This window comes from Xyrauchen texanus, chromosome 25 (assembly GCF_025860055.1).
Source record: "Xyrauchen texanus isolate HMW12.3.18 chromosome 25, RBS_HiC_50CHRs, whole genome shotgun sequence".
NCBI lineage: Eukaryota > Metazoa > Chordata > Actinopteri > Cypriniformes > Catostomidae > Xyrauchen > Xyrauchen texanus.
In genome coordinates this window covers 23,929,580-23,947,261 of record NC_068300.1, presented here as the reverse complement: position 1 = coordinate 23,947,261, position 17,682 = coordinate 23,929,580, and the positions used below count along the sequence as shown (strand labels likewise).

At 38.4% G+C, this 17,682-nt stretch overlaps 1 protein-coding gene across 1 annotated transcript; it reads left to right on the top strand.

The window, feature by feature from the left end:
• The first annotated feature begins 493 nt into the window (after nt 1-493).
• Nucleotides 494-17,257, top strand: emc1 (ER membrane protein complex subunit 1). Its single transcript, XM_052091254.1, has 22 exons — nt 494-605; nt 3,586-3,713; nt 3,872-3,937; nt 4,017-4,110; nt 4,185-4,313; nt 4,457-4,583; nt 5,009-5,164; nt 5,261-5,428; nt 10,795-10,866; nt 10,959-11,057; nt 11,144-11,240; nt 11,389-11,505; nt 13,678-13,877; nt 13,959-14,108; nt 14,187-14,348; nt 14,425-14,544; nt 14,641-14,778; nt 14,864-15,037; nt 15,157-15,367; nt 15,465-15,549; nt 15,638-15,767; nt 15,943-17,257. The coding sequence occupies exons 1-22, from the start codon at nt 514-516 to the stop codon at nt 16,120-16,122; spliced, it is 2,895 nt and encodes a 964-aa protein (XP_051947214.1). The 5' UTR covers nt 494-513; the 3' UTR covers nt 16,123-17,257.
• Nucleotides 17,258-17,682: the final 425 nt, after the last annotated feature.

Here is a 17,682-nt window from a genome sequence, read left to right as displayed (position 1 = left end):
CACTTGCATGGAGATTAACACTTGCATGAAGGTACAAACTGACAAGCTCCTGACAGTGCTTCATTTTGGAAAATATATTTATGTTGTGCTGCCACCTAACGGCATTAACCGCACTTCACAACACTGGACAAGTTTAACTGTAAATTGTAAGCCCCAAACATTTTCAAACATGACATGTATTTTATGTGAATATGTATACAATGGTAAATAAAGAGTACACATGACATTTACGTACTTCTGATGAATATGTCATATGCAATACAAGAACAGGTTGATTTTGAATTTAGTCAATAGGTAGCTCACGGGAATGCCTGATGTAATTCTATTGGGGCAGAGTAAATATGTTTAGTTTAAAAATACTTGTTTATTATTTATTTATTTTTATCTTTAATAAATAAATAAAATTAAACTAATAAAGGATGGATAGAATACATATATTTATTTTTATTTGTTATAATCCGTCAACTGTTTGGGTCCATCCCAATGCAGTGTGGGAACGGTTCCTCTGCAGCAATGGCTTGGCTTTTAGTGAGATTAGCACTATCTGTATCTTTATTATATACTTCATCAGCGGTATTTGAAGATCAAGTCGGAAAGTTTGATTGGTATGTAAATGGCCTTCATAGCTGCGTGTTGGTTTCATGTGTAGCCTGCACTTAAAGCAGATTGCTGACTGATGTCAGTTACACCGGCTGATATTCATGCAGGTCATCATGTGTTAAGATCTAAACAGAAGATTTCATAAACTTTTGCATTATGGGGATTGGAGAAAGAAACAATTCTTCCATTGTTTTACCTTTTTATTTATGCAAGATTATTTTGGAAAGATTTGGTAATTTTATATTGAGAGAAAATTATGAAGTGTGTTGAGAATTTGTGTATGTGATGTGATTTTTTTATTATTTTAAAGGTGATATTTTGAAATGTAAAGAAAGTATATTGTTTGGTTTCAATCATATTGGGAAATAGCATATATATATATATATATATATATATATATATATATATATATAATACACACGTGAGCGCGCGCAGTATATGTGTTATTTGTAAACCAAATTTTCCACGTTTTTTAAATGACATTGGCCTTTGTTTTTTTTGTTTGTTTGTTTGTTTTTTTTACACTGTAAACATGTCATGTCGTTCAGGCTTTGCAATTTATGTACAATTATTTTTTCTGGCAGTGTAAGTAGTGATGCACTGATATGATAATTTCTGGCTGTTACCGATTCCAACAAAAAACTGTAGGCTGATACCGATATTTTGCCACTTAGGCCTACTTTATTTTGTCATCTGATCACTGTTTTACTCCGGAATTATGCTTTTGAAAATATACAAATATAGAAAAATGCTTGTTTAATGTTCTAACAATATGTCATTTCCATTGAACATGGATTGGAACTGTTAAACACATGACAGGCCAAAATGTATAGAGAGTCATAATGAATAATAATAATAACTAAATATGTTAACATGATGACTGATTTGCAATCATGCCACATTAATGGATATCATATCAATGTATCAGGAGTCAATGTCTGCTGGTTTTAAAGCGTTTTGGAAGGTATCCCTCATCATGTAGCCAATACATGTGTACTTGAGTGCCACTTTCAAAGCTGTCTCCTCTGATTTTGGCAGTTTTTCAGCATTAGAGTGAGAACAAGAGAATTAAATAGGAGTGCCAACCCTTCTACATATTGTGGCTATTATTATTTCAGAGGTTTTACAAAGTGTGTTGCTAATTAATTATAAATAAGCCATCCTTTTTTCATATCAGCATGTTCATACTTCAAACTATGCCAATGGTTTTAATTTGGTCAATAATTGGCCTGTAAATATATCGGCAGTTGATACTTCAGCGCATCCCTAAATGTTAGTGATGTTATTAATGTGACTACAAATACCTGTTCTACAGTGAGGAAAATAAGTATTTGAACACCCTGCTATTTTGCAAGTTCTCCCACTTAGAAATCATGGAGGGGTCTGAAATTGTCATCGTAGGTGCATGTCCACTGTGAGAGACATAATCTAAAAAAAAAAATCCAGAAATCACAATGTATGATTTTTTAACTATTTATTTGTATGATACAGCTGCAAATAAGTATTTGAACACCTGAGAAAATCAATGTTAATATTTGGTACAGTAGCCTTTGTTTGCAATTACAGAGGTCAAACGTTTCCTGTAGTTTTTCACCAGGTTTGCACACACTGCAGGAGGGATTTTGGCCCACTCCTCCACACAGATCTTCTCTAGATCAGTCAGGTTTCTGGGCTGTCGCTGAGAAACACGGAGTTTGAGCTCCCTCCAAAGATTCTCTATTGGGTATAGGTCTGGAGACTGGCTAGGCCACGCCAGAACCTTGATATGCTTCTTACAGAGCCACTCCTTGGTTATCCTGGCTGTGTGCTTCGGGTCATTGTCATGTTGGAAGACCAAGCCTCGACCCATCTTCAATGCTCTAACTGAGGGAAGGAGGTTGTTCCCCAAAATCTCGCAATACATGGCCCCAGTCATCCTCTCCTTAATACAGTGCAGTCGCCCTGTCCCATGTGCAGAAAAACACCCCTAAAGCATGATGCTACCACCCCCATGCTTCACAGTAGGGATGGTGTTCTTGGGATGGTACTCATCATTCTTCTTCCTCCAAACACGGTTAGTGGAATTATGAGCAAAAAGTTCTATTTTGGTCTCATCTGACCACATGACTTTCTCCCATGACTCCTCTGGATCATCCAAATGGTCATTGGCAAACTTAAGACGGGCCTTGACATGTGCTGGTTTAAGCAGGGGAACATTCCGTGCCATGCATGATTTCAAACCATGACGTCTTAGTGTATTACCAACAGTAACCTTGGAAACGGTGGTCCCAGCTCTTTTCAGGTCATTGACCAGCTCCTCCCGTGTAGTTCTGGGCTGATTTCTCACCTTTCTTAGGATCATTGAGACCCCACGAGGTGAGATCTTGCATGGGGCCCCAGTCCGAGGGAGATTGACAGTCATGTTTAGTTTCTTCCATTTTCTAATGATTGCTCCAACAGTGGACCTTTTTTCACCAAGCTGCTTGGCAATTTCCCGTAGCCCTTTCCAGCCTTGTGGAGGTGTACAATTTTGTCTCTAGTGTCTTTGGACAGCTCTTTGGTCTTGGCCATGTTAGTAGTTGGATTCTTACTGATTGTATGGGGTGGACAGGTGTCTTTATGCAGCTAACAACCTCAAACAGGTGCATCTAATTTAGGATAATAAATGGAGTGGAGGTGGACATTTTAAAGGCAGACTAACAGGTCTTTGAGGGTCAGAATTCTAGCTGATAGACAGGTGTTCAAATACTTATTTGCAGCTGTATCATACAAATAAATAGTTAAAAAATCATACATTGTGATTTTTGGATTTTTTTTTTTAGATTATGTCTCTCACAGTGGACATGAACCTACGATGACAATTTCAGACCCCTCCATGATTTCCTATTGGGAGAACTTGCAAAATAGCAGGGTGTTCAAATACTTATTTTCCTCACTGTATGTTCTTGTAGCATTGATTTATGTTTTTTATTATTCAGTCACTGAACTCACTACGTTTCCTTTTAGGAGGCAACAGTTTGTCGGCAAAGTGCGCTTTGCCTCGTTTGATACTCATTCTCAAGCCTCCAAAAAACTCCTTGTGGCAACTGACAAAAACGTGTTTGCTTCCCTCAATTCTAGGACTGGTGACCTATGTAAGTTTTAATTCTTATCAGATTATTTTTCTAAAACTTATAGCTAAAGGCTTTAATCAGTTACAGTCAGCCAGAAGATACATTTTTATAAGGAAAATGTTGTTTTCCAAAAATATGTCACCTTTAAAGCTGTTAATTTGTGCATTTGATTCTTGCAGTCTGGCGCCATGTGGATAAGACTGGACCAGAGGGCCATATTGATTCACTTCTTATGTATGGACAAGGTGAGAATGCAATGTAAATTGTGTGTTTAATGAGAAATTGGGCTTTGTTTTCGCATCTGAAACTGAACTTGTCATTTAGATGCTGTTGTTGTTATTGGGAATGGCCGTCTGCTTCGCTCCTGGGAGACCACAGTCGGTGGCTTGAAGTGGGAGACAGTGCTTGATACTGGAAGGTTGTAAATTGTTGCTGGTACAGATTTAATGATTTAGATTTTTGAAAAGGCTTAACTGATGTTGATGTTCTTAGCTTTCAGGCAGCTGCCTTAATTGGAGTCCAAGACTTTGTGAAGTATGTGGCTGTACTTAAGAAAACTGCAATCTCCTTCCATGACCTTTCCAGTGGTAGCCAGATATGGGTGGAAAATCTGCCTGACAGGTGAAGTGAAATCTTGTAATCAGCATAATTTAAATTTCATGGCTTGTGCATTATTACTATAATTAAAAAAATATATATTCTTATTGCTGAAACTCTTTGTTAGAGATTTATTTTCTTTAATCCCATCTCCTTGCATCCTACAGCGACACTGTTCAGTATCAAACCATTTATTCTGGAGGGAATGGAGTGGTGTTTGTTCTGGGAGTCGTCCCAAACTCCCATATTGTTATTGTTGAATACAAAATTGAAGATGGAGACATCATGAATAAGGTACTGCATTTAGTCTGGAGTTTATAGCGTTTTATTATACAGATCTCTGGAATAATCTCTTCCGATTGATCAATTACTGCATTCTGCTGTCATTGTTCCTGTCAACACTATGTCTTCTACATTGCTAGTAGTTTTGTAATAAGCACAATAATGTACAGTAAGCCAGTCATTACTGCATAATAAACCCCTTCTGAATGATACAAGAAAGGATTTGTCTTGATCACCCTGTTGTGGTTTATTTTGCAATGAAGATGGCTGACAGAACATTATTTCTTGGAAAATTGATTTATTTCTCTCCATATTGTGTAATGTGAGATTGTCTGTTTGCATAAATGTAAATCCATTGTGGCGAGAGATTAAATGAGTCCGATTACACGTCACTACCAAAAGTAATTCAATTTCCATCACATATTTGTTGCTCTCAGAAATCAGTTGAGGCACCATGGATGTCAAGCTTGGAGAGCAGCTGTGCAGTCATCAGCTTAGGGATCCTCTTGTGTGTGGATCAGATCACACAGTCCTTGTACACACTGCCACTGCAGTCTACAGAACAGACAGAAATTAAACAGATCCACCTCCAGGTGCAGATATTACCACATTTGTCATTAACATACTGTGTTACTACCGCAGTCGTTTATCCCTGTCTGCAATATAATGGGTGGCTCTTATTTTCAAAGTCTCTGGACTTGGAGGTGGCGTCTGGATTCCAGCCTGCTCTGAGATCCACTCAGCCCAACCCTGCGCAGCCTCCTCTCTCGGAGTTCTTCCTGCAGCTCAGTCCAGATCATCACATCCTGCTGCAGCTCAAAGATGGCCTCATTGCTCCACTCCGAGACTTCAATCCAGTAAGAAAGAATACCACACACACACACACACCAAAGTAATGAAATGAAGAGGTTGAATGTAACATCAAACATATAGTGTGACTAATGTATTCCGATTGACCTTAAAAAAAAAATCTGTCAAAAGACTCAAGAATTTGCCTTGAACTCATGAGTTTTCATGTAAATCTTCCTAACAATTTATTATCTTACCAGATAAATCGAAGCGGTTCTTTACGTACCCACTAAAAACAGTTACGGTGTCATGTATACTTAAAGGGATAATTCACACAAAAATGAAAATTATCTCATCATTTACATGCCATCATGCCATCCCAGATGTGTATAACTTTCTTCTGCAGAACACAAATATATTTTAGATGAATATCTCCGCTCTGTAGATCCATACAATGTAGGTGAATGGTGGCCAGAACTTTGAAGGTACAAAAAGCATATTAAAGCAGCATAAAAGTAATCTATAAAACTCCAGTGGTTTAATGCATGACTTCTGAAGCAATCCAATTGTTTTTTTTTTTGCATGAACTAACCAAAATTTGACTCATTTGTACTGCACATCTTGTCATTGCAGTCTACAATATATGCAAGTTAATTATTTCAAGCTCGATTACACCTCCTAGTGCTTTTTGTATGATGTACTAAAGTGCAATCCATTATGAAATGATCACCAAGGACACTGCAGTCAAGATTTATAGTGATAAATGAGTTACATTTTTGGTCCATTATTACCCAAAACCAATTGGATTACTTCAGAAGACATTGATTACTTTTCTCTGATTTATGGATCTTGAAAGTGACCCCATTCACTTGCATTGAATGGACCTACAGAGCTGAGGTATTTTTCTAAAAACCTTCATTTGTGTTTGCAGAAGAATGTCATGCATATCTGGGAAGACATGAGGGTGAGTAAATTATGAGAGACTTTTCATTTGTGGGTGAATGTTCCTTTTAAGGATCACAAGACTAAAATCAGTAAAATTGCTGACTGGTCAATGTGTAGCTAAAGATTCACATTCAGAACTTCAGGGTTTTGTTGTTTGTAAATTGTACTTCAGTTTTATTAATTTTTTTTTAATCAATAATAGCATTGTTGGTCTCGCCAGGGCGCCATGCAAGGGTCAGACGTGTGAATGGCGAGCTCTGCGTACTTTGCTATTTTTTAATACTTTTTCCTGTTCTATGAAGACATTAAGTAAAATAATTCAAAATCCTCTGGCTCTGGAGACATTAAAAACACTTGCATGCTCAAGCTGATACCCCTGAAAAGGTTGCAGACTGGGGACTAAGTTTGGACGGTGCGGTGGGAGAGATTCAGCTGTCGAGCATGTCGGCAATGCTGGCAAAGGTCGTTGCTGACTTAGAGGATCTTGCTGTAATACATCGATCGATCACTGCCATGGAGACGAAATTCTCTGAGTTGGTTACAAGAGGGGGGACGTCGCGAAATTTATCTATTAATGGCAGAGATATGGTGAAATTCCAAGACGAACTTCTTCCTGAGTCTGCTCGACATAACAGGCCATAACCTGGAAATCAAGCGAGATGAAAGATCAAGCGTTCGGGCATGGAGATCCGTGGAGGGAGCCAGGCCCTGATCAGTTCTGGCCACATTTCTGAGATCATCCAATAAAGATCTTGTGTTACATGCGGTGAGGAGTAAAGGACGTCTTTCTTGAAAGAACCACAACATTTTCTTGTTCCCAGACTTTGTGAATTTGACAATAGATAAATGTGATCGATTCAAGGAATGCAAGAAACTCTTACATCAATGGAAGGTCGCTTTTGCTCTCATGTTCCTGGCCAAATTGGGAATAGATACTAAGGATGGTCGGAAAAATATTTACATGCCCACATCAAGCGATGACCTTCATAAAGTCAATGGACTGAGTAAGTCATTGTGTGATGCTCTCGATGCAGCCGAGTGGACCTGATTTACTGAACATTCACTTGACTGTCTGGGGAAACCGGGGGCCTTTTTAGTTTCTTTACTTTTGTTTTGTGCTGGTTCCACCTAGCGGCTGGAGTTTGTTTTGTGGAATAACTCTCCTTCGGTACAGTTTGTGGATGTATCTGCACATTCTTTGTGCTTATGCCTCCTGTTTGATGGAGTTTGTTTTGTGGAATATTTCTTGAAAATCATTAGAGTTATTAGGGCATGTGTTACACCTGTAACAGCCGAATGGGTCGGCTCACTGAACATTTGTTTGGAGGAACACACCTTAGGGACAGTTATGTGGATAAATCTACACACTCTTGGTGCTTATGCCTCATATTGGCTGGAGTTTGTTTTATAGATTATTTTCTGTTGTGTAATTCTGTCTCAAGAAATTTGTATAGAAACACCGGACTTAAACAATCCAACGGCAAATTTGTCATGTGGCTCTCGTAGGCGTGCATGTACTGTTTGAATTTAGAGGGATGGAGGCCAGTTGGCGCTGTCGTGCGCAGGGTTAATGTGCAAATTTTGTTTGTTTGTTACTCTAATGTTAGAATGTAATCTTTATCATTTTGTTTTGACACAATATATTTTTTCTACTATGTAAAATGTTAATTTGAGTGGATTGTGTCTCTCTCCACGTGGAATGTGAATGGGTTGGGGCACCCCATAATAAGAAGGAAGGTTATTCTTTTCTTAAACGTAAGAAATATGATACAGTGACACTTCACAGGATGTTTAAAAATCTTGGTCTTACAGATATTTGGAGACTTTTGTACCCATCTGGTAGGGACTATAAATAGTTTTTCATCAGTCCATAAGATTTATTCTAGAATTTTTTTTTTTTTTTTTTTTTTTACTTTTCCCTACATTGTTGGTAGGTCTGGTGGTAGCAGTGTGTGGCCAACAGCTGAGACACTTCCTGAAAGTCTTTTTCATTTCACGTCTTTTTGTTCGTTGCTAACGAGAGGAACATCTGCACCTCGTTTATTGACCACGGCATGGTAATTTCTTTTTACAATTCGAAAGTCGCATGAACAAATGATACTGCTATCCCTGTAGCTAACTTTAAAACTAGCGGGTTTATGTCCTGTGTCGCAAATCCAAATCCAGTGACGCTGGTAGTGACTATTCTCTCTGACCAATCATGGATCTGCAGGTTTTTGACGTCACATTGAGTTTCAACTCTGCTCACTTGGAGGTGGTTAAAAAAAAAAAGTGCTATCCACAGTCTAAAACCTCCAAATGGCGAGCAGAGTCGTGTTGTACCGTGCAGTGGAAAAGCCCCATAAGTCCCTCATTTCATCTGTTGTAGATTGTTCAATTGGAAACATTTTAGTCTCTGATCACACCCTGTTGAGTTTAGAGGTGTTGCCACATACGGAGAAAAAGAAGGGAGTCTTTTTTTTTTTTTTTACCTTTCCCTCAGTGAAATCTGCTGGTGGTGAAATATTTATATTGTTCCACGTCTTCGTCTACTGATGAAGACATTAGAAACTTTGTGGAACCATTAGAACTCTCTAAATTGACGAATGAGCAAAAAAAAATCTTGATTCTGATTTTCCAGGGGTGATGATGAAAGGTAAGGTGCATAAGCTTCTGCTTTACACAGATATTTTATTATTCGTCTCTGACCCTTCTAGATCTATGCCTTGCCTCCACAGAATTATTCATTTGTTTTCTAAGTTCTCAGGATACAGAGTTAATGGGTCTAAATGCAAAGTTTTGGCTCTGACAATGTACTGCTTGATAACGGCTTTTCAGCCAGGTGCCTTTCAGTGTCCCAAACAGGGCATTAAGTATTTGGGTATTTTATTCCCAGCAAATTTGTGTGATTCAGTTTGTTAATTTTGATCCTTTAATAAAAAAGGTTTTTAAGCGATGTGGGCAGGTGAGCTACATTACATTTATCAATGATTGGGAAGGTTAATGTTATTAAAATGAATTGTATTCCAGAATTCAACTACCTCTACAGTTTCTCCCTATAGATGCCCCCCCTCTTATTTCAAGCAATTTGATAGCATAGCGAAGTCCTTTATTTGGAATGGGAAACGTCCCAGATTACATTTCAGTAAGCTGAATAGACTGATTGAAAATGGTGGGCTAGGCCTACATAAGATTTTGTTTTATTATTATGTGTTCTGTCTCAGACATTTGGCTCATTGGTCGCTTCCACCTGAGAGAGCCCCTCCCTGGTTTTGTATTGAATAGGAAGTTCTTGCCCCTATTTCGTCATTGCAAAGCCTTTCTATCAAACTAACCAGAGAAGTTAAATTACACCCCGTTATCTCTTTATTTACTACACGCTGTGATCTATATGAGAGTGGAGTGTTGAGATCCTTTAAAAATTTGATTCAAAATTTTGGGATTCCCAGATCTCTGTTATTTAGATATTTACAGTTGCACAACCTGCTCTGTAATATTTTTGGGAGTAGCATTCACCCTCCTAAAGTGGCAGATACTCTGGGAGTGGTGATTACTGCTTTTGGAAAAGGTCATGAGGCATCAGTGTATTACTCCCTGCTAATTTGGAGTCTGCGGGACGGAGCTTCAACTCAAGATATTATGGGAGAAAGATTTAAACTTGGTATTGGAGGAGGGAGAGTGGGCTAGGATTCTAAAAAATGTCAAGTCTGCATCTAGAGACGCAACAGATTTTACATTGATTCTGTTGGACCCCCTCTAGATTGTATAGGGTTGGTCTTAAAGGCACACCCACCTGCTGGCGATGCCAATCAGAGGATGGCAACATAATCCATGTCTTTTGGGGGTGTGTTAAGATCCAGGAGTTTTAGTTGAAGGTTCAGTTTTGTGTGTTATGTATTGGGCACTCGGGTTTCATTATGCCCCAGACTCTGTATTTTGGGCGATGTGGCGGTCATCGATGTTGAGAATAAACACATAGAGTTGGGTCCTAACCAGTGTCAAGATCGCCAGACAGATTCTTTTAAGAGGTTGGAGGTCACATGGAGCGCCCTAATTTCAGGAGTGGTGCTCGGAGATGGAGAGGGTGGCTGCCTTTTGAAGAAGGGTCATTTAGAAGACTAAATAAATTTAATTTGTTGGTGGATATCTGATGTTGCTGGATGTGATTATTATTGTTTATTTTTGTGTGTGTCTATAATCATGTATGACCACTGGGTTGTTGTTGGGGGCCAGGATGGGGAGGGGTGATAGCAGGGTTTAATGGTTGATTCTGTGACTATATGTATTGTTTTTCTGTGTTCAATAGGTGAATCAATAAAATAATTGTCAATCAGATAAAAACATAACAAGCAATTGCACAATAATAAATAATTCAGAACCAGAAAGATAAAATAATAAAAATAGCATTGTTTTTGTTTAGTAGTTTTATTTAGTACAAAGTTAAGACAAGTAATATTTATTGCGATTCCCATCTCTAGAAATTCTAAGTGTGATGTTCTTTGTATTTCAGTCTTATCTGGTTGCATTTGCCACAACTGGAGAGAAGACAGTTGCTGCTGTGATGTCACCAAAGAATGACACTGTAAGTCACCTTGTGAAAACATTTACTGAAGCATTTCTCTAGTTTATCTAGTTATGTGCTTGTATCTTGAATGCTTGTAATTCTTACAAAAGGCCTGCAGCATCAACCTGTTCAGTGCTGACACAGGCCGGAGACACCTGGACACCACCATTATCTACCACATGGACCCTAATGGAGGAAAGCCAAACAGAGTGAGTGCAGATGGCTGAAGTATTAAAGCCTGTACATTTGTTAGCCAGTTGTTTTCGGAGGTTAACATGATTTGAATGTTCTTTAGTTGTATGTCCATGCCTTTCTGAAGAAAGATGACTCTGTAGGCTACAGAGTCATGGTGCAGACGGAAGATCTTACCCTCACGTTTTTACAACAACCTGGTATGAACTACACTTAAAGGACACAGTGTGAAGTAAAATTAAACTATAGCTGTTTTTCAAATGAATAATAAATATAAATTAGACATTGCTAGAATGTGTGTTCTTTATAAGGAAAAGATATCCGCTTGATTTTTGTGTTCCACTGTAGGTAGGGTTGTCTGGACGAGGGAGGAGGCCCTGGCTGATGTGGTCACCATGGAAATGGTTGATCTGCCACTCACTGGAGCACAGGCTGAACTGGAGGGAGAGTTTGGAAAGAAAGCTGGTAAAGTGCAACATAAACGGGAGTCATTTTTTAACCTGTCCTTGTATTTTTTTGTATTATTGCATCCTTTGTTGATATGTCTATTTCTTCCTTGTCATTTGCATCAGTCCATTTGACATATAAAGTCACACATATGAAAGATTATTTAGGCTAAAATGTTTTACATAAACCATAAAGAGTATAGAATATATATTTATATTTTATTTATTTATTTATTTATAATCAAAGAAACTATTCCCTGTCTTAGGTCAGTTAGGATCACTACTTTATTTTAAGAATGTGAAATGTCAGATTAGTAGTAGTGAGAAGGATTTATTTAAGCTTTTATGTCTTTCATCACATTCCCAGTGGGTCAGATGTTTACATACACTTTGTTAGTATTTGGTAGCATTGCCTGTCAGATGTTTTGGGTAGCTTTCCACAAGCTTCTCAATGTAAGTTGCAATGTAAGTTGGCCCATTTCTCCAGACAGAACTGGTGCAACCGAGTCAGGTTTGTAGGCCTCCTTGTTTGCACATGCTTTTTTGGTTGCTCCCACAAATTTTCTATCAGATTGAAGTCAGGGCTTTGTGATGGCCACTCCAGTACCTTGACTTTGTTGTCCTTAAGCCATTTTGCCACAACTTTGGAGGTATGCTTGGGGTCATTGTCCTTTTGGAAGACCCATTTGCAACCAAGCTTTAACTTCCTGGTTGATGTCTTGAATGTTGCTTCAATATATCCACATAATTTTCCTTCCTCATAATGCAATCTATTTTGTGAAGTGCACCAGTCCCTTCTGCAGCAAAGCACCCCCACAACATGATGCTGCCACCCCCATGCTTCACGGTTGAGGTGGTGTTCTTCGGCTTGCAAACCTCACCCTTTTTCCTCCAAATATAACTATGGTCATTATGGCCTAACAGCTCAATTTTTGTTTCATCAGACAAGAGGATATTTCTCCAAAAAGTATGTTTTTTTTTTTCTTTGTCCCATTGTGCTCTTGCCAACTGTAGTCTGCCTTTTTTATGGCGGTTTTGGAGCAGTGGCTTCTTCTTGCTGAGCAGCCTTTCAGGTTATGTCGATATAGAACTCGTTTTACTGTGTATATGGATAATTGTCTACCTGTTTCCTCAGCATCTTCACAATGTCCTTGTTGTTCTGGGATTGATTTGCAAATTTTGCTCCAAAACTCTTTTTATAGCTAGGAGACAGAATGCATTTCCTTCCTGCGTGGTATGATGGCTTTGTGGTCCCATGGTGTTTATACTTGCGTACTAGTGTTTGTACAGATGAACGTGGTACCTTCAGGCATTTGGAAATTGCTCCTAAAGATGAACCAGACTTTTGGAGGTCCACAATTATTTTTCTGATGTCTTAGCTGATTTCTTTTTGATTTTCTAATGATGTCAAGCAAAGAGGCACAGAGTTTAAAGGTAGGCCATAAAATACATCCACAGGTACACCTCCAATTCAGTACACTTCCTATCAGAAGCTAACTGGCTAACTTTCTAAAGGCTTGACATAATTTTCTGGAATTTTCCAAGCTGTTTAAAGGCACAGTTAACTTGGTGAATGTAAACTTCTGACCCACTGGAATTGCAATTTAATCAATTAAAATTGAAACAATCTGTCTGTAAACAATTGTTGGAAAGATTACTCAAGTCAGGTAGATGTCCTAAACGACTTGCCAAAACTATAGTTTGCTAATATTAAATCTGTGGAGTGGTTAAAATTTGTTTTGTTTTAATGACTGCAAGTGTATGTAAACTTCTAATTTCAGCTGTATATACTTAAGTTTCCTTTCTTTTGTGCTGTATTGCTGTTGATGCATAGAGTGCTTCTGCTTGCTAAGCATAAACTTGTCTCAATAAGCTGTCCTGTTGTCCATGGCTTTCCTGCACTTTCTTTCTGTATTTATTTCCTTATGTGTCTTCTTTTGCCTTTCTGCTGCCCGGACCCAGCCATTCAAGGTAAAGTTGGCAGCCTCCTCTAATTTGCTTCTGTTTTTAATAAGCGTATGTAATGTCTTTGTCAGAATCTAATACATTTGAATCCAATCAGAGACTAAGACTGTAAGTAACTAATGTTAATTTAAGTTCAAAGTAGTTTTTTTACCTCATATTTTGTGTTGTGAAAGGAAAGGTTCCCTTAATTTAGACACTCATTGTTGTGTTCTCTTGTTATCTGCAGATGGGCTGTTACCAATGGTTTTGAAGCGCCTCTCTTCCCAGTTCATCCTACTGCAGGCTTGGTTGACCCATCTCTGGAAACTCTTCTATGATGCCCGGAAGCCTCGGAGCAGCGTGAAGAATGAGGTCACTATAGACACCCTGTCCCGGGATGAGTTTAACCTCCAGAAGATGATGGTGATGGTGACTGCCTCTGGGAAAGTAAGTTTTTAGGAGACAGTTGTTGTTTTGTTGCTGCCGTTTTTTGTTGTTGAATAACACATACCTTGTTTTCCTACCCAGCTCTTTGGCATCGAGAGTAAATCAGGAACTGTTATGTGGAAACACTATTTAGAAAACATCAATCCCAACTCAGTTTTCAAACTAATGGTTCAGAGGACCACAGCTCACTTTCCTCATCCACCACAGTGCACACTTCTAATTAAAGATAAGGTAAGGTTGAGATGCCATCCATCAATCATCCATCCGTCCCTTTGGAACATATTGAAAACACTTGCATTGTGTTTACAGGACACAGGTCTTGGAAGCCTCCATGTATTCAATCCCATTTTTGGTAAGAGGAGTCATATTAGCATCCCTGCCTTACCCAGACCTATCCTTCAGTCCCTGCTGTTGCCACTCATAGACCAGGACTATGCTAAAGTTCTCCTCCTCGTTGATGATCAGTACAAGGTGGGTCTCTGTTTTTCTGACAAATCTTCTATGTTTGTTGGAGAATATGAATGCATCTTTCGTATTTCTCATTCAGGTCACAGCTTTTCCATCAACTAAGAATGTTCTCCAGCAGCTTCAGGACACAGCATCCTCCATATTCTTCTACTTAGTGGACTCCAGCCAGGGCAAACTGTCTGGTTTCCGTCTACGCAAGGTTAGCGTTCATTTTTCTTGCCACACACACACACAGAAACATGTATAGCACTCTTAGTGCTGCATTTTGATAATTGCTTTGTTTTTTTTACTACAGGATTTGTCAACGGAGATTATCTGGGAGGTGGTCATCCCTACTGAAGTACAGAAGATAGTGGCTGTCAAAGGACAACGTGCAAATGAACATGTTCATTCCCAGGGCAGAGTAATGGGAGACCGTAGTGTGCTCTACAAAGTACTACTGACCTCTATTGCTGATATTATTGGGCTGAACCAATCATATCTTTTTCTTATCCTTCAATTGTTTTGTTTCTCATCAGTACCTGAACCCTAATCTGCTGGCTGTTGTAACTGAGAGTACAGACACCCATCAGGAGCGTAGCTTTGTGGGAATCATCCTCATTGATGGAGTGACTGGACGTATTGTGCATGAGGCAGTGCAGCGGAAGGCCAGAGGACCTGTTCACTTTGTGCACTCAGAAAACTGGGTGGTGGTAAGTAAACAGGATTGTTTATCATATTATTTCTGCATTAAAAAAATAAAATACTCCTGATGTAATCACATTATGCTAGTACTTGATGCATCAATTCTGTTTTGTGTTGTTCCCTCTAGTATGTGTATTGGAACTCCAAGTTTCGTAGGAATGAGTTTTCTGTATTAGAGCTCTTTGAGGGAGCAGAGCTCTATAACAGCACAGTCTTCAGCTCTCTGGACAGACCACATCCACCTCAGGTGCTACAGCAGTCATACATCTTCCCTGCTCCTATTAGCACTTTGGAGGCCACACTTACAGAAAAAGGCATCACCAGCCGACACCTTCTTGGTTAGTACTGTGTATTCCTATTGGTGCGTCACTATCTTTATAAAGATTAGAAGAATTTTCCATTCTAATATTCTGGATGTCACATTTTCCCTTATAGTGGGGCTGCCATCAGGAAGCATTTTATCTTTACCAAAGATGTTCCTGGACCCACGGAGACCAGAGGTGGTCTCGGAACAGAGTCGGTAAGTTCTCAAATAATAATTACAATGTTGTTGCAAATTATACAAATAATTTAATCCGTTTGATTTAAGAAATTATTTCAATATTTAGGGAGGAAAATCTCATACCCTATGCTCCAGAAATGCCCATTCGAACAGAATGGTTTATAAACTACAACCAAACTGTATCAAGTGTAAGAGGTATCTACACTGCCCCCTCTGGCTTGGAGTCTACTTGTTTGGTAAGCGTTATAATGTCAATGCAATTTTCAATACAGAGCATTAAATAACTTCTTGTTGGCAGTCTTAATTGGAGCTCTGATTTATAATATGCGTAATTTCTCAGTCTGGCAGCTCTGAACATACTATTAATACATAACATCTGGCTCAGTTAAAATTACTTTCTTTACCCTATAGGTGGTTGCGTATGGTCTTGACATCTACCAGACCAGAGTGTTCCCCTCCAAACAATTTGATGTCCTTAAGGATGACTATGATTATGTACTTATCAGCAGTGTACTCTTTGGTCTCTTCTTTGCTACCATGATCAGCAAACGTCTAGCAGAAGTCAAACTGCTCAACAGGGCATGGCGATAAGACATCCTAATGGCCTGTTGACTTCTCTCTCACCCGCACTGCTATGTGGTTGACACATTGATGGCAGGACACAGCTGGTGACCATGTCAAGACCGCAAGATCTTTTGATAAGTTTTCTTTTCTTTTTCTTTTCTTTTTTACTACCAGCTGTGTCGGGGATCTTGTGGCATTTTGATAGTAAGTGCATTGACAGCCATGGTAGTTTTTCCCTTTTCAGAGAGACATAATTAATGTAGGTATTATTATTTTGCCCAGCATTTAAGAGATCACATTCTAATTTCTTTATTTATGGTGCCTTTCGGGGTATTTTAACATGATTTAAATTAGATATAACCCAAATAAAAAATAGCCTTCCCATTTGTTTTTTTTATTGGATGCTCCCTTGCATCCTCTTGTTTTTTTTTTTTTTTTTTTTTACACATTTCATTCAACAATGTCATGGAGATTGAAGAATAGGTTATGTGCACTTTCAAATTGAATATTAATGAGGGATGTTGCAAAGAGACCCTTATCAATTTAAATTAAAAAAGATGTAAGATTGGGTTTTGAAATAATAATTTGAGTCATTATTTATGTATATCTGATAATGTTTTTGAGAATATTTTGAGTTCCTGTTCAGGATTATTCAATATGGATTTGAATGGACAAAAGCTAATGCAAATGAGAACTGTGAATTTTTCAAGAGTCAAGACATTTGGATTGTTTTCTCCTGGACATTAGTGGTAGCAGGTGCTGCATAGATTAAACTAAACCATATGAATAATCTTTTTGTAGTTATTTTATGTTATGTCAAATGCACTGGATGGTCTGGAGCCATGTTCTTTATTGATCTATTTATTAGCAAGATCCTAATATGCCATATCATTCTTCAATTTTGACTTGTTACAAATCCTTGTGATTTTTCTATTATGTAAAATGTTTCCACTACTTCTCATTGATTGTACTTAACATTTTTTGAAAGCATGCCCTCTGCTGCAAATTAAATTATGTCAGAACAAATTTCATTTTAATTATATTTGTAACACAAGGGTAGATCATTAAATTGGTGTCAAACCTAATGTTTTAAAAAAAAAAAAAAAAAACACATACAATGTGTTCTTGTTCCCCTGTTAATCACTAATAAAAGTTTTCTCTCCTTCCTAATTGATGACTGTGTGTGTCAATAGGAAAATTTGACACATTGACCCCCCCCCCCCAACCTCCCTTTGCCAAGATTACAGCTCTGAGTCTTTATTATAATGCCTAATTAGGTTGGAGAACACCTGGCAAGGGATCTGAGACCATTCCTCCATTCAGAATCTCTACAGATCCTTCAAATTCAGAGGTCCATTGATGGTATTCAGTTCACCCCACAAATTGTCTATGGGGTTCACATCAGGGGACTAGGATGGCCATGGCAGAACCTTGATTTTGTGGTCAGTGAACCATTTTTGTGTTGATTTTGATGTTTGTTATTCTGCTGGAATATCCAACCAGGGCCCTCTAGCAGAGGCAGCCTGGTTTTAATTTTTTTTTTATCTGTTGGTTTTTTTAAATGAGTGTGTGATGCCATTTATCCAA